General features: G+C 46.8%; 2 protein-coding genes across 2 annotated transcripts in view; both read right to left on the bottom strand.

Moving 5' to 3' along the window:
• Positions 1 to 5,561: 5,561 nt before the first annotated feature.
• On the bottom strand, positions 5,562 to 6,629 carry LOC120040594 (urotensin-2 receptor-like). The gene has a single exon (XM_038985676.1). The coding sequence runs from the start codon at positions 6,627 to 6,629 to the stop codon at positions 5,562 to 5,564; it is 1,068 nt and encodes a 355-aa protein (XP_038841604.1).
• A 2,857-nt stretch (positions 6,630 to 9,486) lies between these two features.
• LOC120040597 (arf-GAP with dual PH domain-containing protein 1-like) overlaps positions 9,487 to 23,783 on the bottom strand; it is a 41,185-nt gene continuing 26,888 nt past the window's right edge. Inside the window, exons 9-11 of the mRNA XM_038985684.1 lie at positions 11,510 to 11,581; positions 9,832 to 10,063; positions 9,487 to 9,625 (exon numbers count right to left, since the gene is read on the bottom strand). Coding sequence (XP_038841612.1) covers positions 9,597 to 9,625; positions 9,832 to 10,063; positions 11,510 to 11,581 — 333 coding nt within the window. The 3' untranslated portion in view covers positions 9,487 to 9,596. The remainder of the gene's footprint in view (positions 9,626 to 9,831; positions 10,064 to 11,509; positions 11,582 to 23,783) is intronic.

Here is a 23,783-nt window from a genome sequence, read left to right as displayed (position 1 = left end):
TAGGGGTCAGTCATGACATCATCAGAGCGAGACACATGACTGTTTATTAGACTGTAGCCTGGGTGTTAATCCTCTTCTGCACACACACACACACACACACACACACACTAGTGTAGCCTGGGTGTTAACCATGGTCTCCCACCATAAAATAATTGACTGTGAACTCACTAAGTCAGTGTACTCACTTATACAGTCTATTGTCACTGTCCTGTCTGTCTGTCTGTCTGTCTCCTGCCTGTCGTTGTCTCCTGCCAGTCTGTCTGTCTGCCTGTTAGTCTGTCTGCCTCCTGTCTGTCTCCTGCCTCCTGTCTGTCTCCTTGGTTAACTGGAACATCAGTGGACTGAACTCACACTTGGCCTTCTAGGAATTTTAGTATCTTTTAACTAGTAGTAGTGGTTGATACCAATTCAATGCTAACTCTCTTAACGACAGATGTTAATCAGTGCTGAGTCATGACTAAGGCTGAGCAACAAGCTATCAAGGGTGGCTAGCAGCCTAGCGGTTAGTGCGTATGGCCAGTAACCAAAAAAGTTGCTAGTTCTAATCCCAGAGCCGACAAGGTGAAAAATCTGTTGATGTGGCCGTGAGCAAGGCACTTAACCCTAGTTGCTCCAGGGTTGTCGTTGATCATTGGCTGTGACCTCCCTCTCTGATAGGTGTCTCTCTGAGTGTCTCAGGGGGAGTTGGGTAAAAAAACATATACAATTCACACATGTGTATAGGACCATTATGTGCAATAGGACAAATATAATTCAGTTAACAGCGGTCCAGCTTTTGATTAGATATTGATTGACATAAACTGGACTCAAGTAACTAACTTTCAGTTAAAGTAATTTAGTGAAGAACTGTCAGTCAAGTTATTCAGACCAAATGGTTCGTATACAGTTGAAGTCGGAAGTTTACATACACCTTAGCCAAATACATTTAAACTCAGTTTTTCACAATTCCTGACATTTAATCAGAGTAAATATTCCCCGTCTTAGGTCAGTTAGGATCACCACATTATTTTAAGAATGTGAAATGTCAGAATAATAGTAGAGAGAATGATTTATTTCAGCTTTTATTTCTTTTATCACATTCCCAGTGGGTCAGAAGTTACATACACTCAATTAGTATTTGTTAGCACTACCTTTAAATTGTTTAAAACTTGGGTCAAACATTTTGGGTAGCCTTCCACAAGCTTTCCACAATAAGCTGGGTGAATTTTGGCCCATTCCTCCTGGCAGAGCTGGTGTAACTGAGTCAGGTTTGTAGGCCTCCTTGCTCGCACATGCATTTTCAGTTCTGCCCACAAATTTTCTATAGGATTGAGGTCAGGGCTTTGTGATGGCCACTTCAATACCTTGACTTTGTTGTCCTTAAGCCATTTTGCCACAATTTTGGAAGTATGCTTGGGGTCATTGTCCATTTGGAAGACCCATTTGCGACCAAGCTTTAACTTCCTGACTGAGGTCATGAGATGTTGCTTCAATATATCCACATAATTTTCCTTCCTCATGATGCCATTTATTTTGTGAAGTGCACCAGTCCCTCCTGCAGCAAAGCACCCCCACAACATGACGCTGCCACCCCCGTGCTTCACGGTTGGGATGGTGTTCTTCAGCTTGCAAGCCTCCCCCTTTTTCCTCTAAACAGTTCTATTTTTGTTTCATCAGACCAGAGGACATTTCTCCAAATAATACGGTCTTTGTCCCCATGGTGGTTTTGGAGCAGTGGCTTCTTCCTTGCTGAGCGGCCTTTCAGGTTATGTCGATACAGGACTTGTTTTACTGTGGATATAGAAACTTTTGTACCTGTTTCCTCCACCTTCTTCACAAGGTCCTTTGCTGTTGTTCTGGGATGGATTTTTGCACTTTTCGCACCACAGTACTTTCATCTCTAGGAGACAGAACGCGTCTCTTTCCTGAGCGGTATGACCACTGCGTGGTCCCATGGTGTTTATACTTGCGTACTATTGTTTGTACAGATGAATGTGGTACCTTCGGGCATTTGGAAATTGCTCCCAAGGATGAACCAGACTTGTGGAGGTCTACATTTTTTTTCTGAGGTCTTGTCTGATTTCTTTGATTTTCTCATGATGTCAAGCAATAATGTACTGAGTTTGAAGGTAGGCCTTGAAATACATTCACAGGTACACCTCAAATTGACTCAAATTATGTCAATTAGCCTGTAAGAAGCTTCTAAAGCCATGACATAATTTTCTGGAATTTTCCAAGCTCTTTAAAGGCACAGTCAACTTAGTGTATGTACATTTCTGACCCACTGGAATTGTGATACAATGAATTATAAGTGAAATAATCTTTCTGTAAACAATTTTTGGAAAAATTATTTGTGTCATGCACAAAGTAGATGTCCTAACCGACTTGCCAAAACTATAGTTTGTTAACAAGAAATTTGTGGAGTGGTTGAAAGACGAGTCTTAATGACTCCAACCTAAGTGTATGTAAACTTCTGACTTCAACTGTAATCTGTATCCAAGCAGGCCAGTCTGTGTTGTGGATCTGTAGGTCCTGCTAGTATTAACATCAATCAACTCAAGTTATTCAGACCAAATGACTCATATAATCTGTGTCCACGCGGTCCAGTCTGTGTTGTGGTTCTCTAGGTCCTGTTAGTATTAACATCAATCAACTCAAGTTATTCAGACCAAATGACTCATATAATCTGTGTCCACGCGGTCCAGTCTGTGTTGTGGTTCTCTAGGTCCTGTTAGTATTAACAACAATCAACTCAAGTTATTCAGACCAAATGGCTCATATAATCTGTATCCACGCGGTCCAGTCTGTGTTGTGGTTCTCTAGGTCCTGTTAGTATTAACATCAATCAACTCAAGTTATTCAGACCAAATGGCTCATATAATCTGTGTCCACGCGGGCCAGTCTGTGTTGTGGTTCTCTAGGTCCTGTTAGTATTAACAACAATCAACTCAAGTTATTCAGACCAAATGGCTCATATAATCTGTATCCACGCGGTCCAGTCTGTGTTGTGGTTCTCTAGGTCCTGTTAGTATTAACATCAATCAACTCAAGTTATTCAGACCAAATGGCTCATATAATCTGTATCCACGCGGGCCAGTCTGTGTTGTGGTTCTCTAGGTCCTGTTAGTATTAACATCAATCAACTCAAGTTATTCAGACCAAATGGCTCATATAATCTGTGTCCACGCGGGCCAGTCTGTGTTGTGGTTCTCTAGGTCCTGTTAGTCTATTTTGGCAGGATGAATAACGCTAGACATTCCTGAGAGACAATTTACAGGACAACACGAAGAGACCTGCCTCAAGGCTTTGGAATGTTGCATGGTGGGACCACATTTCCTGGTGAGAGGCGGCGGTCTGGAGAGTGTGTGTGTGTGGAAGGTAGGGGTAGGTGTGGGGTGTAGGGTTAGGTGTGTGTGTGGGGGGGAAGGTAGGGGTAGGTGTGGGGTGTAGGGTTAGGTGTGTGTGTGGGGGGGAAGGTAGGGGTAGGTGTGGGGTGTAAGGTTAGGTGTGTGTGTGTGTGTGTGTGTGGAAGGTAGGTGTGGGGTGTAGGGTTAGGTGTGTATGTGGGGGGAAGGTAGGGGTAGGTGTGGGGTGTAGGGTTAGGTGTGTGTGTGGGGGGTAAAGGAAGAGGGTAGGTGTGGGGTGTAGGGTTAGGTGTGTGTGGAAGGTAGGTGTGGGGTGTAGGGTTAGGTGTGTGTGTGGGGGGGAAGGTAGAGGTAGGTGTGGGGTGTAGGGTTAGGTGTGTGTGGGGGGGGGAGGTAGAGGTAGGTGTGGGGTGTAGGGTTAGGTGTGTGTGTGGGGGGGAAGGTAGGGGTAGGTGTTGGGTGTAGGGTTAGGTGTGTGTGGGGGGGGTAGGGGTAGGTGTGGGGTTTAGGGTTAGGTGTGTGTGTGGGGGGGGAGGTAGGGGTAGGTGTGGTGGGTAGGAGTGGGTGTTGGGGTGTAGGTGTGTGTGTGGTGGGAAGGTAGGGGTAGGTGTGGGGGTGTAGGGGTAGGTTTGTGTGTGGGGGGGAAGGTAGGGGTAGGTGTGGGGGTAGGTGTGGGTGTTGGGGTGTAGGGGTAGGTGTGTGTGGGGGGGGGGGGTGTGTGTTGGGGTGGATAGGGAAGGTGTGTGTGTGTTGGGGGGGTGGAGGTAGGGGTAGGTTTGTGTGTGTGTGTGTGTGTGTGTGTGTGTGTGTGTGTGTGTGTGTGTGTGTGTGTGTGTGTGTGTGTGTGTGTGTGTGTGTGTGTGTGTGTGTGTGTGTGTGTGTGTGTGTGTGTGTGTCAGTGGGGTCCATCATAGACACACAGAGTGAGGAAACTAGCCACCGACGGGAGACACACAGTGAATTCTTTACAATTGCTGATAAATGTGATGGCATCATTACCACACATTACACTGTATGTGAAAGTTAACTTACTCTAAAACTTTTGCCAGCAGAGGGCAATATCGTAGTCATTTTACCTCTAAATCAATCTGTCAAAACTTTATTAGAACAATCATGTAATTAAAGAATACAAGATGAGAAAAACCAAGCAAGAACATTAGCTTGACACATTTTTGCCAATATGACAACAAAGTCGAAGTAAGAAAAAAAATACATAGTGACTGGTTAAATGACATTCATGTCAATATGTGACAAGAAATACAGCAGCCTACATGATGAATGCAAATTGGAATCCCCTGGCAAAGTATATGTCAAACAGCTATTGCTGCAAATGTAGGATCTTAATCTGATCACTCTGTTGCAGGACAATGTAATGTGTGAAATTAAACAATTAGAGGTTTGAGGTTTAATAAGGCTTTGAGGTATAAAAAGGTTTCTTAAATTTGTAATTTCCCCTTTGACATTCCAGACTTGATTTTCCCTTACGAACAATCTATCAATCCCTACAAAAAACGTCCATTAATTATAATCCACATAATAATTCACTTTTCCTGTTGCTGCAGGATTATTTTCCTGCTGTAGCAAACTGGCTCAAATTAAGATCCAACATCTGTATAACTATATACCAATAATATTCAGATTATGTAAAAATACAAAAACTATTGAGTTTAGAGTAAGCCATGTTGTTAGGTCAAGTTTATGCTGCACTAATTACTCAAAAAAACAATTTGTTTGTTTTTGGGGCTGCTCTTGCCCCAACAGCTATAAAGAAATGTCCTCATGTCTTCACCAAATCCAAGGTACTCCTCAGAGTGAAAAGATAAACATGTGTATCAGAAATCCTTTGGCAATAGTGCTCTTGGTGTCACGTCAGAATAACTCCCCCTCTTTTATAGTTCCTGCATGGATGACCTATCCTCCCCAGGATAAAAAGGATTTAAGTCTAGTATAATAGTTCCTACTTGTGTCACGTCAAAATACTTCCCCCCTCTTCTCCTATATTTCCTGTAGGGGTTCTTCGGCAGCTGACCCCAGGTCACCTCTACTCTGATTATAGATCCTGTAGGGGTGCTCCGGCAGCTGACCCCAGGTCACCTCTACTCTGATTATAGATCCTGTAGGGGTGCTCCGGCTGCCGACCCCCAGGTCACCTCTACTCTGATTATAGATCCTGTAGGGGTGCTCCGGCTGCCGACCCCCAGGTCACCTCTACTCTGATTATAGATCCTGTAGGGGTGCTCCTGCTGCCGACCCCAGGTCTCCCCTACTTGACCCTGTGCTCTGACCCTTCTGAGCCAGATAGTCCTTATAGTTCCGGGTCAGGAGGGTGTATAACAAAGGGTTAATACAGCTATTCCCATAGGTCAGACACGTTACAAAGAAATTCATGTAACTGTGAGTGGCAGGAGACAGAGCCCTGAGGGACTGCGGGGAAAATAACTGCGTCAACTGCCACCCCCAGAAAGGCAGGAAACACACCCAGTACGCGACAACGATACAAAAAATCATTGTTACTACCTTTTGTTTTAAGCCTCGTCTTCTCGCTGAACGGCTGCTTCCTCCCAAGCTAGCCTGAGCAGTCCAATAGCGACGTGCTAGGCCAGCGTAGAGACCAACAATGACTAAACCGGGTACGAGGACGCTGGTCAGGAACAGGATGGTGAGGTAGACCTTGAAGGCCTCTTGGGTCCACGTCGGGTAACAGATCCGCTTGACGTTCCCGGCCGCGTTCGGCTTCCCTTCCCTCAGCCGTATCATAATCATCATGGGTAGTGTCAGGACAAACGCCGCGAACCAGATGACGGCCGCCACTACCTTCCGTCCCCGCGTGCTGGATCGTCGGGCGTCAAACGGCTTGGCCACGGCCCGGTAGCGCTCCAACGACATGGCGACCAGGACGAAGACGCTGGCATGCATGGTGAGGAGATCAAGACTCAGGAGGACCCGGCAACCGGCCTCGCCGAACAACCAATCGTGAGCAAAGTAGGTGCAGATGACGAATGGGATCGTAGAGAGGTAGAGGAGGTCGGCGAGGGCAAGGTTGAGTATATAGACGTACATAGAGCCGGATCGGCGGAGAGCCGCGGAACGCATGATGAAGAGCGTGTAGATGTTACCCGCCACCCCCATGGCGAGCATGATTAGGAGGGTAGCGCCGAGGAGAGAGGTCACCCACAAACCCCCACCCCCAGAGCTACCCCCTCCAGAGACACCACCCGAGCCCCCAGAACCATGTCCAGACTGGGGGGAGATGGAGGTCACGATGGGCATCTGGCTCTGGTTCATCGTTGGGGATATGTTTGAGTTCATAAATAAGGCCAGCACGTCCCTACAATGAAGTGATCGCTTTACTGGGATAAACTGTTACTATAAGTATTCAGAAAGATTTTAAGAGTTGCTTATGGATTCCAAACGGATTTTAACGTGCTCCATGTTGGATTGAATAGAGAACTATTAAGAAATTAAAGCGACTTTCCGCACTGCATAAGATCCAGTGAAAAACAGACCAAACAAGACAAAAACAAAAAATGTACTGCATTGTTGAGGGAGCTAGTACGTAAGCATTTCACTGCACCTTTTAAACCTGCTGAAAACTGTGTATGTGATAAAATTTGACTTGAAAACACATAAATCGTCTTTGGCCTTCTGACTCTTCATCTAAATTGAATCTAAATCCAATAGGAAAACAGTCAGTGTGTAGTGATGCTTCCACAGTGGCTTCAGTTCCACTACTACTGTTAACCTGCAGTCTTAAGGTGAACCAGGACATGGCTGACAAGTCCACCTCATCGAGTGTCTCTTATCTCCCGATGTTTTCACGTCCCCGCTCCAGCTCCTCCAAGGTCCCATGATCCTTCCCGCGGGTACCGGACCAAGCCCAGGCGATACTGTAGAACAGACAGACGCTTCAGTTTTTAGTGGACTTGAACCGCACCGATGACTTGGGAGTGGAAGTAGCTTGATGTCCTGAGTTGACAGTGTGTTGTCCTTGGTCAGTTTGTGGTGATTCAGAAGCTCTCACTGTATCCAGAGGTTAGTTTGCCTTGTGTTCTCAGCTGGCATGGTGGATGATCATTGTTGGTACCTCTAAATAGGTCAATGTCGGGGTGTTCCAATAGAGTAACTGGGGCCCCTTCTAGTGTTTAACTCCAGAGCTCTTCATAAGCGTTTTGTTGTGTCCGTCTTCTTTGATGTCCTTCAACTGCACTCCTCTACTCTCTTTCCCTCTCTGTCATCTGACCCCTTTCCTTCTTTCTCTTTGTCCCCTTTACCTCTCTCCTGCTCTCTTTCTCCTCTCTCGCTCCCCGTCCCCCTCACTCTCTCTCTCTCTCTCTCATATAGGTGTAACCCAGGATGACTCTATGGATTTATGAGCGATTCACCTCAGCCCTGGCCCTGCTCTCTTTAAACACCTGGGTGCAGTTTTAAACACCCCTGGTTTGCTGGCGCTAAAACACACACACACACACACACACACACACACACACACACACACACACACACACACACACACACACACACACACGCACACACACACACACACACACACACACACACACACACACACACACACAATGCAATTGACACACAAACGCAGGTACGCACACATGCATGTACAAGGACGCATACAACCTAGCATATATAAACACACATAAACACACACACTGACATATCATTCAATCTCTATATCTCACACATAAACTCATTAGAAGTCTTTTTCAAATAATTGACATATTTAAAACGAGAGGAGACCAATATATGGATTTATTAAAAAAATGGTGAAACGGATGGTTTGTAGTTCCTCAGACATGATCATTTATAACCAATCTTCTTCTATAATGGAAAACACCATTGACAACACGTATAAAAGCATGACATGGGATGAATGACAAATATGTATCAATCAATGATATATTCTTTGCATGTCTCCTCAGTCTAAATATGTTGTATAATACCTTAAAATAACAGGGTGAAAATATCTTCGGTCATACAGGATATGTAGAAAGCCAGATCGGTCATATTCTTGAAACACCACAAGATGGCACCATCAAAAAAAAACACTAACTGTTTATACACAACGCTAAGAGGGTTGAACATTATCCATAGTTATATTCAAATGTATCTTACATATCTCCAAACCAAACTCACCCATCAAAAATGTCAATTTATAAGATATTAATAGGGAACTTTTAAAAGTAAACATTTAAATTCACATTGATCTGAGACATTAAAGTAATGACTTAGTGTAAGGCACAATGGTTGACCATGATGACAGGTACTGCTGCAGTCTAGTGTGTTTGTACATCTTTCTTTCTGAGGCAAGGACAGCCTAACCTAACTCAAACGTCTTGGTGATCTCCAGGATGGGCAGAGGAGAGGAGGAGGAGAGGAACAGAAGACGGAGAGAGGAGGAACAGAAGATGGGAGAGGAGAGGAGGAGAGAGGAGGAACAGAAGACGGGTAGAGGAGAGGATGAGAGAGGAGGAACAGAAGACGGGTAGAGGAGAGGAGGAGAGAGGAGGAACAGAAGACGGGTAGAGGAGAGGAGGAGAGAGGAGGAACAGAAGACGGGTAGAGGAGAAGAGGAGAGAGGAGGAACAGAAGACGGGTAGAGGAGAGGAGGAGAGAGGAGGAACAGAAGACGGATAGAGGATAGGAGGAGAGAGGAGGAACAGAAGACGGGTAGAGGAGAGGAGGAGAGAGGAGGAACAGAAGACGGATAGAGGATAGGAGGAGAGAGGAGGAACAGAAGATGGCTAGAGGAGAGGAGGAGAGAGGAGGAACAGAAGACGGGTAGAGGAGAGGAGGAGAGAGGAGGAACAGAAGACGGATAGAGGATAGGAGGAGAGAGGAGGAACAGAAGATGGCTAGAGGAGAAGAGGAGAGAGGAGGAACAGAAGACGGGTAGAGGAGAGGAGGAGAGAGGAGGAACAGAAGACGGGTAGAGGAGAGGAGGAGAGAGGAGGAACAGAAGACGGGTAGAGGAGAGGAGGAGAGAGGAGGAACAGAAGACGGGTAGAGGAGAGGAGGAGAGAGGAGGAACAGAAGACGGATAGAGGATAGGAGGAGAGAGGAGGAACAGAAGATGGCTAGAGGAGAAGAGGAGAGAGGAGGAACAGAAGACGGGTAGAGGAGAGGAGGAGAGAGGAGGAACAGAAGACGGGTAGAGGAGAGGAGGATGAGAGGAGGAACAGAAGATGGGTAGAGGAGAGGAGGATGTGAGAAGGAAGGGTCCATCAGGCCACAGGCCCATCAATGCTTGTGTCTGAACATAGCCTCCACTGCAAAACACAAACACGAGGTCAGACGTTAATAAACACTTTATAACCAAACAGTAACAGCAATATATGTTTAAACCCTTTATAAATAGTAAAAAATGGTCCTCTCTTACTGGAGTCCTCCTGAGGGGACATCGGTATGCTTATAAACACACATAGATGTTAATAAACCCTTTATAAACCCTTAATAAGAGGTTGTAATCTCTTACTGGAGTACTCCTGAGGGGACATCTGGATGCTGATGACATCATTGAAGTGTTTCAGCCAATCCTGTTGCTCAACTTCCGTCTCGCAGGTAAACAGGAAGCTGCGCTCGGGTGTTACTATGGTGATGCCGTGTTGCCAGGCGCCGTTGCAGTGGGTTCCGGCGGGAAGGCCGGGGCTAGCGCTGTAACCATGGTCCTGGTGCCCTAGGAAAGCCTCACCCTTGGCAAAGGCATCCTGGCAAGGTAGGGGAGGGAGGGGAGGTAGAGGGGGTGAGGTGAGAGTGAGGTAGAGGGGGTGAGGTGAGAGTGAGGTAGAGGAGGTGAGAGTGAGGTAGGGGAGGGAGTGTGAGGTAGAGAGGGTGAGGTGAGAGTGAGGTAGAGGAGGTGAGGTGAGAGTGAGGTAGGAGACGGAGGGTGAGGTAGAGGGGGTGAGGTGAGAGTGAGGTAGAGTGGGTGAGGTGAGAGTGAGGTAGGGGAGGGAGGGTGAGGTAGAGGGGGTGAGAGTGCAGTAGAGGGGGTGAGGTGAGTGTGGTAGAGGGGGTAGGGTGAGGTAGACAGGGTGAGGTAGAGGGGGTGAGGTGAGGGTGAGAGCCTTAAGATCCCTGGTCAAAAGTAGTGCACTATAAAGGGAATAGGGGGCCATTTAGGATGGAGAAGAAGTCTTCAATCTCTTTATTTCCATAACGGCTCCACACCTCAACCAAGGCCTGTCTATAGCTCTCTGTAACAGCCCCAGTGTGAACCCTTGATGAAGGCAGCTTAGCTGTCCAAACGTTGCTTTATTCAACGTATTGCATCTGAGCCTTAAGTGTGAGGCTCTCCTTTTCTTTTCTAAAGTGCACTAGTGAGCTATTTGATCTGGCCAGGTCTGGCCCTCCCTAGCGCTCCCCTGTGCTTTCCACTTTCCATTGTTGTGTGTGATGATTAAAACCAGGCTAGCACGCTAAGTAGAGCACGACATCACCCTCATACCAACTCTACAGAATCTCCATAGTGTTACATCTAGCCAATATTAGTTTAGGTGTTGATGTGAGGTGAGTTGAGAGAGGGTGCTAGTGAGTTCTCTGCCTCTTTGGAGTTGTGGTTTGGGGTGTGCGCGCGTGTGTGTGTGTGTGTGTGTGTGTGCGTGTCTTACTGGTAGTTTCTGTGTGCAACTGTGCACAGTCTTTGGAGTCATGTTTGATGTGTGAGTGTGTGTGTGTGTGTGTGTGTGTGTGTGTGTGTGTGTGTGTGTGTGTGTGTGTGTGTGTGTGTGTGTGTGTGTGTGTGTGTGTGTGTGTGTGTGTGTGTGTGTGTGTGTGTGTGTGTGTGTGAGTGTGGTTTGATGGTCTTCTGATAGAAGTATCAGATTACTGTCTAGCGAGTCTCCTCTACATAGCAGCTCTTTGTTAAAACTAACAGAGAACATGTTGTACTAACCTGATACAGCAAGAGGAAACTTCATCCGTCATTATGAAGTCAAACCTTTTGATATCAATCAGATTCATATAAAACATGAGGTCCTCTCTAGTAACTGGACTATAAGAGCCTACCTGGGAGAAGTGTGTGTGTGTGTGTGTGTGTGTGTGTGTGTGTGTGTGTGTGTGTGTGTGTGTGTGTGTGTGTGTGTGTGTGTGTGTGTGTGTGTGTGTGTGTGTGTGTGTGTGTGTGTGTGTGTGTGTGTGTGTGAAACCAGTCTTACCAGGGGATCTTTGTAGTACATGAGACGTCTGTGGTCTAGGGTGAACCAACGCTTCTTAAACCCTTCTGTATGCTGCAGAGAGAGAGAGAGAGAGAGACAGAAAGTCAGTATATGTCTGCTCCTCCCCCACTGAGATATTGTTGTTCTCTGTTTGGCATCAAGGACACACAGCAGGTATATAGACGGATAAGCTACCACATAGCAACTGCAGAAGGATAAGACACCACCAGGACTTCTAATGGCAACTACAGAAGGATAAGACACCACCAGGACTTCTAAGGGCAACTACAGAAGGATAATACACCATCAGGACCTCTAATGGCAACTACAGAAGGATAAGACACCACCAGGACCTCTAATGGCAACTACAGAAGGATAAGACACCACCAGGACCTCTAATGGCAACTACAGAAGGATAAGACACCATCAGGACCCCACATAGCAAATACAGAAGGATAAGACACCTCCAGGACTTCTAATGGCAACTACAGAAGGATAAGACACCAACAGGACTTCTAATGGCAAATACAGAAGGATAAGACACCACCAGGACTTCTAATGGCAACTACAGAAGGATAAGACACCACCAGGACCTCTAATGGCAACTACAGAAGGATAAGACACCACCAGAACTTCTAATGGCAACTACAGAAGGATAAGACACCATCAGGACCCCTCATAACAAATACAGAAGGATAAGACACCACCAGGACTTCTAATGGCAACTACAGAAGGATAAGACACCATCAGGACCCCTCATAGCAAATACAGAGGGATAAGACACCACCAGGACCTCTAATGGCAACTACAGAATGATAAGACACCACCAGGACCCCACATAGCAAATACAGAAGGATAAGACACCACCAGGACTTCTAATGGCAACTACAGAAGGATAAGACACCACCAGGACCCCACATAGCAAATACAGAAGGATACGACACCACCAGGACTAAATGTATATTTTTTATATTTAAAATGTATATATTTTCTTGTCATTTAGCAGATACTTTTATCCAGAGCGACTTACAGGAGCAATTACAGTTACGTGTCTGTCACGTTCCTGACCTTATTTTTCCTTTGTTTAACTTTGTTTAGTTGGTCAGGACGTGAGCTGGGTGGGTAGTCTATGTTTTGTGTTTCTATGTTGGGGTTAATGTGTTGCCTGATATGGTTCTCAATTAGAGGCAGGTGTTTGACGTTTCCTCTGATTGAGAACCATATTAAGGTAGGGTGTTCTCACTGTTTGTTTGTGGGTGGTTGTCTTCCGTGTTTGTGTTCTTCACCACACGGGACTGTATCGTTTGTTCCTTTCGCTTGGTTAGTCTATCCTGTTCGTGCGTTCTTCGTGTTTGTGTAGTTCGTTTGTTCAGGTCTGTTGACTTCGTTTATTGTTTTGTTATCTATTCAAGTGTTCTTCGTGTTTCGTCTTGTGTTTAATAAATTCATTATGTCAACATTTCAAGCTGCGCTTTGGTCCAATCCCTACTCCTCCTCTTCAGACGAAGAGGAGGAGAACAATCGTTATAGAACCACCCACCAAACAAGGATCAAGCAGCGTGAGAGGAACCAGCAGCAGCGGCCAAGAAACCAGGACTCGTGGACTTGGGAGGAAATATTGGACGGAAAAGGACCCTGGGCTCAGACAGGGGAATATCGCCGCTCTTTTGAAGAGAGGGAGGCAGCTAAAGCCCAGGAGCGGTGGTATGAGGAGGCAGCAAGGAGACGTGGCTGGAAACCCGAAAAGAAACCCCAAAAATTTCTTGGGGGGGGCTAAAAGGGAGTGTGGCGAAGTCAGGTAGGAGACCTGCGCCTACTCCCTGTACTTACCGTGGAGAGCGAGAGTACGGGCAGACACTGTGTTACGCAGTAGAGCGCATGGTGTCTCCTGTACGTGTGCATAGCCCGGTGCGGTACATACCAGCTCCTCGTATCGGCCGGGCCAGATTGAGGATTGAGCCGGATGTCATGAAGCCGGCCCAACGCATCTGGCCACCAGTGCGTCTCCTCGGGCCGGCTTACATGGCACCAGCCTTACGCATGGTGTCCCCGGTTCGCCTACATAGCCCGGTGCGGGTTATTCCACCTCCCCGCACTGGTCGGGCGACGGGGAGCATACAACCAGGTAAGGTTGGGCAGGCTCAGTGCTCAAGGGAGCCTGTACGCCTGCACGGTCCGGTATTTCCGGCGCCACCTGCCCACCCCAGCCCAGTACCACCAGTGCCTACACCACGCACCAGGCTTCCAGTGCGTCTCCAGAGCCATGTTCCTCCTCCACGCACTAGCCCTATGGTGCGTGTCTCCAGCCCGGTACCACCAGTTCCGGCACCACGCACCAAGCCTCCTGTGCGTCTCCAGAGCCCTGTACGCACTGTTCCTTCTCCCCGCACTCGCCCTGAGGTGCGTGTCTCCAGTCCGGTACCACCAGTTCCGGCACCACGCACCAGGCCTATAGTGCGCTTCGAGAATTCAGTGTGCCCTGTTCCTGCTCCCCGCACTAGCCTGAAGGTGCGTGTCCTTAGCCCGGTACCTCCAGTTCCGGCACCACGCACCAGGCATACAGTGCGCCTCAGCCGGCCAGAGCTGTCTGTCTGCCAAGAGCCGTCAGAGCTGCCCGTCTGTCCCGAGCCGTCAGAGCTGCCCGTCTGTCCCGAGCCGTCAGAGCTGCCCGTCTGTCCCGAGCCGTCAGAGCTGCCCGTCTGTCCCGAGCCGTCAGAGCTGCCCGTCTGTCCCGAGCCGTCAGAGCTGCCCGTCTGTCCCGAGCCTGCAAAGCCGCCCGTCTGTACTGAGCCTTCAGAGCCGTCCGCCAGACAGGAGCCGCTAGAGCCTTCAGCCAGACAGGAGCCGCTAGAGCCTTCCGCCAGACAGGATCAGCCAGAGCCTTCCGCCAGACAGGATCAGCCAGAGCCTTCCGCCAGACAGGATCAGCCAGAGCCGCCAGCCAGCCATGAGCAGCCAGAGCCGCCAGCCAGCCATGAGCAGCCAGAGCCACCAGCCAGCCATGAGCAGCCAGAGCCGTCAGCCAGCCATGAGCAGCCAGAGCCGTCAGCCAGCCATGAGCAGCCAGAGCCGCCAGCCAGCCATGAGCAGCCAGAGCCGCCAGCCAGCCATGAGCAGCCAGAGCCGTCAGCCAGCCATGAGCAGCCAGAGCCGTCAGCCAGCCATGAGCAGCCAGAGCCGTCAGCCAGCCAGGATCCGCCAGAGCCGTCAGCCAGCCAGGATCAGCCAGAGCCGTCAGCCAGCCAGGATCCGCCAGAGCCGTCAGCCAGCCAGGATCCGCCAGAGCCGTCAGCCAGCCAGGATCCGCCAGAGCCAGCCAGCCAGGATCCGCCAGAGCCAGCCAGCCAGGATCCGCCAGAGCCATCTGCCAGTCCGGAGCTGCCCCTCAGTCCGGAGCTGCCCCTCAGTCCGGAGCTGTCGCCCCTCAGTCCGGAGCTGTCGTCCCTCAGTCCGGAGCTGCCGTCCCTCAGTCCGGAGCTGCCGTCCCTCAGTCCGGAGCTGCCGTCCCTCAGTCCAGAGCTGCCGTCCCTCAGTCCAGAGCTGTCCCTTAGTCCGGAGCTTCCCCTCATTCCGGTGCTGCCCCTTAGTTCGGTGCTGCCCCTTAATCCAGTGGGATTAAATTGGAGGGTGGTCATTGGGAGGAGGCTACAAAAGTGGGGATTGACTATGGTGGGGTGGGGACCACGACCAGCGCCAGAGCCGCCACCGTGGACAGACGCCCACCCAGACCCTCCCCTAGACTTTATGCTGGTGCGCCCGGAGTTCGCACCTTAAGGGGGGGGTTATGTCACGTTCCTGACCTTATTTTTCCTTTGTTTAACTTTGTTTAGTTGGTCAGGACGTGAGCTGGGTGGGTAGTCTATGTTTTGTGTTTCTATGTTGGGGTTAATGTGTTGCCTGATATGGTTCTCAATTAGAGGCAGGTGTTTGACGTTTCCTCTGATTGAGAACCATATTAAGGTAGGGTGTTCTCACTGTTTGTTTGTGGGTGGTTGTCTTCCGTGTTTGTGTTCTTCACCACACGGGACTGTATCGTTTGTTCCTTTCGCTTGGTTAGTCTATCCTGTTCATGCGTTCTTCGTGTTTGTGTAGTTCGTTTGTTCAGGTCTGTTGACTTCGTTTATTGTTTTGTTATCTATTCAAGTGTTCTTCGTGTTTCGTCTTGTGTTTAATAAATTCATTATGTCAACATTTCAAGCTGCGCTTTGGATCCAATCCCTACTCCTCCTCTTCAGACGAAGAGGAGGAGAACGATCGTTACAATGTCTTGCTCAAGGGCACATCAGTAGATTTTTCAGCAAGTCGGGCTTGGGGATTTGAACCAACAACATTTTGATTACTAGCCCAACGCTCTAAACGCTAGGCTATCTGCTGCACCAGGACCTCATATAGCAACAATAGAGGGACCAAGGCCCAAATCCACAAAGCATCTCAGAGCAAAGCATCCCTGCTATTCATTATGATTTAGAAGGCAAAACTGATCTTAGAACAGCACTCCTACTCTGAGACACTTTGTGGACACTCCTACTCTGAGACACTTTGTGGACACTCCTACTCTGAGACACTTTGTGGACACTCCTACTCTGAGACACTTTGTGGACACTCCTACTCTGAGACACTTTGTGGATACTCCTACTCTGAGACACTTTGTGGAAACTCCTACTCTGAGACACTTTGTGGACACTCCTACTCTGAGACACTTGTGGATACTCCTACTCTGAGACACTTTGTGGACACTCCTACTCTGAGACACTTTGTGGACAGTCCAACTCTGAGACACTTTGTGGATTCTCCTACTCTGAGACTTTGTGGACCACTCTACTCTGAGACACTTTGTGGACACTCCTACTCTGAGACACTTTGTGGACACTCCTACTCTGAGACACTTTGTGGACACTCCTACTCTGAGACACTTTGTGGACACTCCTACTCTGAGACACTTTGTGGACAATCCTACTCTGAGACACTCTGTGGACACTCCTACTCTGAGACACTTTGTGGACACTCCTAATCTGAGATACTTTGTGGACACTCCTACTCTGAGACACTGTGGATACTCCTACTCTGAGACACTTTGTGGACACTCCTACTCTGAGACACTTTGTGGACACTCCTAATCTGAGATACTTTGTGGATACTCCTACTCTGAGACACTTTGTGGACACTCCTACTCTGAGACACTTTGTGGACACTCCTACTCTGAGATACTTTGTGGACACTCCTACTCTGAGACACTTTGTGGATACTCCTACTCTGAGACACTTTGTGGACACTCCTACTCTGAGACACTTTGTGGACACTCCTACTCTGAGACACTTTGTGGACACTCCTAATCTGAGATACTTTGTGGATACATGCCCCAGATCAGTCACAACAGATAACATAATCTGCGTTCTTATTGGTTCAGGTGGTCTTTTCTGTCCCAGGGACAAGACACATCACAGAGCAGCCACTTTGATTTCCTTTGAGCCAGTCATGCTTCAAATAATGACTGACAAATTGTCCTCTTTAAATGTTGTAATATCCTTATGTCAAGAGTGTGTATAAAAGTGTTCCTGATTAATTTAGGGAGTGTCTCTTTCTCTTTATAAATGTGTGGGGAAATGGGTTCTATTGTAGAATGAGTCAAACGCAGCAGGTTAGAAAACGCTTTGGTAACCTGACAGTGACAGATTAAACACATTGTGTGTGTCTCTGTGTGTGTGTGTGTGCGTGTGCGCATGTGTGTATGCATGTGTGTGCACGTGTGACTGTGTGTGTGTGAACCTCTCCCTAAGTGATTAAGTTTATCAGTGTACCAGCCCTTTATTCCCTCTAGTCCCTGGCAGGCCTCTCCATACAGTGATTAAACACAGTGTGTGTGTGCGTGTGTGTATTTGTCGGTGTGTATGTGCGTGTGTGTGTTCATGTTCTGCTCCCTGGCAGGCCTCGACACACAGTGATTCAGCTGTCAATCAAACAGAGTCGATGGAGACATTTTGAAATTGAGAAATAGAGCAACCGACAGGTTAGTTTGACTCTGAAAATCTACATGTTACTTAGTCTTAGTTTAACTCTGAATATTTCCATTTTACTTAGACTTAGTTTAACTCTGAATATCTCCATGTTACTTAGTCTTAGTTTAACTCTGAATATCTCCATGTTACTTAGTCTTAGTTTAACTCTGAGTATCTCCATGTTACTTAGACTTAGTTTAACTCTGAGTATCTCCATGTTACTTAGTCTTAGTTTAACTCTGAGTATCTCCATGTTACTTAGTCTTAGTTTAACTCTGAGTATCTCCATGTTACTTAGTCTTAGTTTAACTCTATATATCTCCATGTTACTTAGACTTAGTTTAACTCTGAATATCTCCATGTTACTTAGTCTTAGTTTAACTCTGAATATCTCCATGTTACTTAGTCTTAGTTTAACTCTGAATATCTCCATGTTACTTAGTCTTAGTTTAACTCTGAGTATCTCCATGTTACTTAGACTTCGTTTAACTCTGAGTATCTCCATGTTACTTAGACTTAGTTTAACTCTGAGTATCTCCATTTTACTTAGTCTTGGTTTAACTCTGAGTATCTCCATGTTACTTAGTCTTAGTTTAACTCTGAATATCTCCATGATACTTAGTCTTAGTTTAACTCTGAAAATACCACCAGGAACATGGTCTCTCTCTGCAGTTACATTTGTACCACTCTCAAACACAACTGGACCTGCACTTGATGACATACTTCCAACATCTCAAACTACTGAATGCCTTTTTTTCTGTGTCGAAAGACTCACTTCGTTGTATTGACAATGGTGCTGGCTCCACCAAGTCCTCACGCATTGTGCAACTCAGATATATTGTTATGCTTTTATTGTTGATCTGTGCTAATGTTCAACCAAACCCTGGGCCGGTAGATACCATGCAATCTCGACTGACTCCCTATGATTTAAAAACAGAGCAGGTTTTGGCCTCTTGCATGTTAATTTCAGAAGTCCATTTCCAAAAATAGACATGATTAGAATATGGGCCAAAACGACAAATGAAGACATAATGGTTTTATCAGAAACTTGGTTAAAGGAATTTGTGTCAAATAACTTGATTTCTATTGATGGGTACAGTTTTTTTTAGAATGGATCGGATGAGTAAAGGAGGAGGGGTTACAATTTATGTTAAATCTGAGTTTAACACCTCTGAAATTCTCTCGATTACCAAAACCAAACATTTTGAATTGCTTGTGGTTAAAGTGAACATATATAAGGACTCCCACATCACTGTAGTCGGCTTCTACAGACTGCCCTCGGCTGCTACAGACCGCCCTCGGCTGCTACAGACCGCCCTCGGCTGGTACAGACCGCCCGCGGCTTCTACAGACCGCCATCGGCTGCTACAGACCTTCCTCGGCTGCTACAGACCGCCCTCGGCTGCTACAGACCTTGCTCGGCTGCTACAGACCGCCCTCGGCTGCTACAGACCTTCCTCGGCTGCTACAGACCTTCCTCGGCTGCTACACCTTCCTCGGCTGCTACAGACCTTCCTCGGCTGCTACAGACCGCCTTCGGCTGCTACAGACCTTCCTCGGCTTCTACAGACCTTCCTCGGCTTCTACAGACCGCCCTCGGCTGCTACAGACCGCCCTCGGCTGCTACAGACCGCCCTCGGCTGCTACAGACCGCCCTCGGCTCTACAGACCGCCCTCGGCTTCTACAGACTGCCCTCGGCTGCTACAGACCGCCCTCGGCTGCTACAGACCGCCCTCGGCATCGGGAGACGCACTTAACTCTCTTTCTGATGTCCTGCACAAGTTAAATGACTCTGAATTCATTATTTTAGGAGATTTGAACTGGGACTTACTGACATCTGTATCAGACTCTTTTAAAGAACTGTGTGACTCTCTGAATCTTGCTCAATTAATGAATGTGCCTACAAGACCGAATCCCAGAGCACCTAACAAATCAGCGCTATTGGGCATTATTCTAACGAATCCCCTCACAAAGACACATGGACTGGGATATTCTGTAATGATGTCAGGGATCACTGTGCATATTGCTTGTATTAGAAATACAAAAATGACCCAAGCCAAACCCTGTTATATTTAAAAACAACAACATTTGAAACAGTTTGATGAGCAAGTGTTCTTACATGATCTGTACCATAATATTGACAGAGTAAGTCTGATTCCTGATGCTGACACTGCCTGGTACTATTTGTATATGAAATATGTGATAAGCATGCCCCTGTGGAGAAATGTAGAATCAGTGGAAGGGACAATCCCTGGTTTGCAGATAACTTGGCAGAATTCATTAGAAATAGAAATGTCTCTTGGGCTCAAGCTAGACAAACAAATACTCCTGTTGACTGGGCCTCCTTCAGAGAGCTAAGAAACACATGCACAGGATTGATCAGGAAGTCCACATCAGATGACTATTTAAATGCAGTCACAGAGAACCTAAGTTCTGGAAGCTAATCAAATCAGTGTCAGGTTCTAATGGATCCTCTGGCCTTCCTGACCATTTAATGATGGATTCTAATGAAGTGAAAGATAAAGCTGATATTATAGGGGTTTTAACAAGAACGTCATATCTGCTGGTTCAGTTGTTGATAATGGTGGGTCCCAGGCCTCTAATGTAAGCTCTGTTACAGTCAACTATGATATAGGCCCTCATGTGAACCATTTTAACTTTGAGCCTGTTTCTTATGCAAAAGCACTAAAGGCTATAGACACTAAAAAGTCTGCAGGTCCAGACAACCTGGACCCCTACCTCTTAAAGATAGCAGCTGGTATTATTACTGAACCTGTGGCTCACATTTTCAACTTGAGTCTCTTGACTAATTGCATACCCAGCATTTGGAAATCAGTTTATGTCCTCCCACTGCTAAAGGGTGGCGTCCCTCAGATGCTAATAACTATCGTCCTATCTCCAAACTCCCTATCCTGGCCAAAGTCTATGAATCCCTTTTTTATTTTTTAACCTTTATTTAACTAGCCAAGTCAGTTAAGAACAAATTCTTATTTTCAATGACGGCCTAGGAACAGTGGGTTAACTGCCTTGTACAGGGGCATAACGACAGATTTTTACAGACAGTTAAAAAACGTCTTAATTGAAAAGAACATACTGAGCGGGGTTCAGTCTGGCTTTAGATCGGGGCACAGCACCACAACTGCAGCTGTGGCAGTGGCACACGACATCATTAATGGACTTTATAAAAAGCAACATTGTGCTGCTCTGTTTGTGGATTTATCAAAGGCATTTGATTCAGTTGACCATGAATTGTTGCTAGCTAGACTCAGAAACATTGGTCTCAGTGAAGGGGCAGTACACTGGTTTAGGAACTATCTTTCTGACAGAACACAATGTGTATATACTGACAATCACAAGTTTAGCTTTCTAGAGATTAATAGAGGTGTGCCCCAGGGTTCTATTTGAGCTCCTGTGTTGTTCTCAATATGTATTAATGATTTGGGAAATGGGATGCAACCAGCAAAGTTACATCTATATGCAGATGATACAGTCATATATTCATGTGCTCCTTCTCTGGTTCAGGCTGTTGAAGAGCTCCAGACTGCTTTTCAGTCACTGCAGGCCTCCCTTTATGGTCTCAAACTTGAATGTACAAACAACTAAATTCATGACCTTTACCAGAGCTAGAACTCTAGTCTACAATCCATGCTTCATCTAGATATGTTAGTGCCACTGAATGAATTTAAAATATTGATGGGAGACTCTGTTACGGAGGAGTGTAAATGCTTTTTTTTAGGCCGGATCATGTTGTATTGTATTATTGTATGTTTTAATTATGTAATGTATTGATTGTTGCTGCCTTCTTGGCCAGGTCTTTGTCACGCCCTGGCCTTAGTTATCTTTGTTTTCTTTATTTTAGTTAGGTCAGGGTGTGACATGGGGGATGTTTGTGTGTCTTTGTCTAGTCTAGGGTGTTTGTATTGTATAGGGGTTTTTGTAGAGTTCATGGGGTTGTGTTCAGTGTAGGTGTTTATGTAAGTCTATGGTTGCCTGGATTGGTTCTCAATCAGAGACAGCTGTCTATCGTTGTCTCTGATTGGGAGCCATATTTAAGGCAGCCATAGGCATTAGGTAGGTTGTGGGTAATTGTCTATGTCTTGACGTTAGTTGCTTGTGTCTGCACTTTTGTTTGTAGCTTCACGGTCGTTTTTTGTTTAGTTTGTATTAGTGTTCGTGTTTGTTTCTTCTTCTATTAAAAAAGAAGATGTATCTATATCACGCTGCGCCTTGGTCCTCTCTTTCACCGAACGACGATCGTGACAGTCTTCCTTGAAAAAGAGACTCTGGGTCTGAGACTCTGGTCTTTAACCAGGCTTTTCCTGGTTAAATAAAGGTTAAATAAAAATACAAAATATCTCCATGTTACTCAGAGACAAACTAAGACTAAGTATCTCCGTGTTATTTAATGAAACCAGATAGAAAGACAATACAGAGAGTCAGGTCGAATGTAACAGTAGGTTGAAATACAATGGGAGAAACTAATATAATTAATTGGAGGTGGATTGCATGGTTTAAGGGTGTGGAGGAATGTCTTGTTATCAAGGTCCTTGAACTTGACTGCTAAAGAATCACCCATTTACAGGACAGTGTGTGTTTTTGGTTTTACTATCCTTGTGGGGACCAGAAGTCTTTCAACTACTCATTTACAGGACAGTGTGTGTTTTTGTGTGTTTTTCGTTTTACTATCCTTGTGGGGACCAGAAGTCATCAAAAGGATGATAAAACAAGGAAACCCGGACCAGTGGGGACATTTCACCGGTCCCCACAAGGAAAAAGGCTATGTTAGGCTTAAGGGTTAGATTTAGGGTTACAATTAGGGGTTAGGTTTTAAACATTTTAGTACGGATCCTGCAACGTATTGGCATCAGTTGCTGGGACTGCTACTCTCTGTCCAGTGATCCTGCACACCAAGGCCGGGTCTGAGGAGCTATTTGGAGTAGCAGTTAACCTAGCTGCTAGCTAGCTGCCTATCAAGCTAGCGGGAAGTCTTGAGGGCTTGAATGCAGCCCGCGACGCAGTTAGCCATTGTGGTTGGGACCGCGGATTTTCCTGGGTTTGTGGCTGTCTAGATCCCTGCTGTTTGTTGTGTTCAATCTTCCCTGTGACCTGCCCTGTCTGGAACTGTGAGGAGTAACAGTAACAGTAACCTACATTGCTAGCTACCATGACAAAGACCAAAGCTGGCGGGGGTACCGTAAACAAACCAAAATACTTCTACAAGCAGTTCTTACAACAACAAGAAACTAGCTTCAAGTGTTGTGTCCAGATACTGGTGAAGTCAACTAATAAAATAACGGACCACCTGACCAGAGAGGTCCAGGACCTGAAGAACAGTTTGCAGTTCTCCCAGGGTCAGCTTGATGAGTTTAAACAGGAAAACGACAAGATGACAGCAGTCTGTAAGTCATTGAGAGAGGACATCAGTTCTGTGTGTGAATCTATGATAACAACGACAGATAAATCAGACTACCTCAAGGGACAATCAAGGCGGAACAACATGGATGTGGACGGAATTGCAGAATATCCACATGAGACCTGGACGGTGTCTGAGGACAAAGTGAGGGAAATGAACTCTGAGAAACTGAAGATTGAGGTGGAGCGCGCCCACAGGACTGGAAAACCCACCACCGGCCCAGGTGACAGGCCCAGGCCGATAGAGGTCAAGTCCCTGAGGTTCAAGGACATGGTATCTGTTCTGGAAAGACCCAAGAACTAGAGAGGAACATATATTTTCCTCAACTAGGACTATGCTGAAGCTATGCGCCAGAAGGGGAAAGAACTGATCCCAGCCATGAAAGCTGCCAGAGCGAATAGAGATATTTCTTACATCCGCTATGACAGGCTCATTATCCACCCTCCCTATGACAGGCTCATTATCCACCCTCCCTATGACAGGCTCATTATCCACCCTCCCTATGACAGGCTCGTTGTCCACCCTCCCTATGACAGGCTCATTATCCACCCTCCCTATGACAGGCTCATTATCCACCCTCCCTATGACAGGCTCATTATCCACCCTCCCTATGACAGGCTCGTTATCCACCCTCCCTATGACAGGCTCGTTATCCACCCTCCCTATGACAGGCTCATTATCCACCCTCCCTATGACAGGCTCATTATCCACCCTCCCTATGACAGGCTCATTATCCACCCTCCCTATGACAGGCTCATTATCCACCCTCACTATGACAGGCTCATTATCCACCCTCCCTATGACAGACTCATTATCCATCCTCCCTATGACAGGCTCATTATCCACCCTCCCTATGACAGGCTC

The sequence above is a fragment of the Salvelinus namaycush genome, unplaced genomic scaffold (assembly GCF_016432855.1).
Source record: "Salvelinus namaycush isolate Seneca unplaced genomic scaffold, SaNama_1.0 Scaffold365, whole genome shotgun sequence".
Classification (NCBI taxonomy): Eukaryota; Metazoa; Chordata; class Actinopteri; order Salmoniformes; family Salmonidae; genus Salvelinus; species Salvelinus namaycush.
Note: the sequence above shows the minus strand (reverse complement) of the source record. Positions and strands in the feature narration are given on the sequence as shown.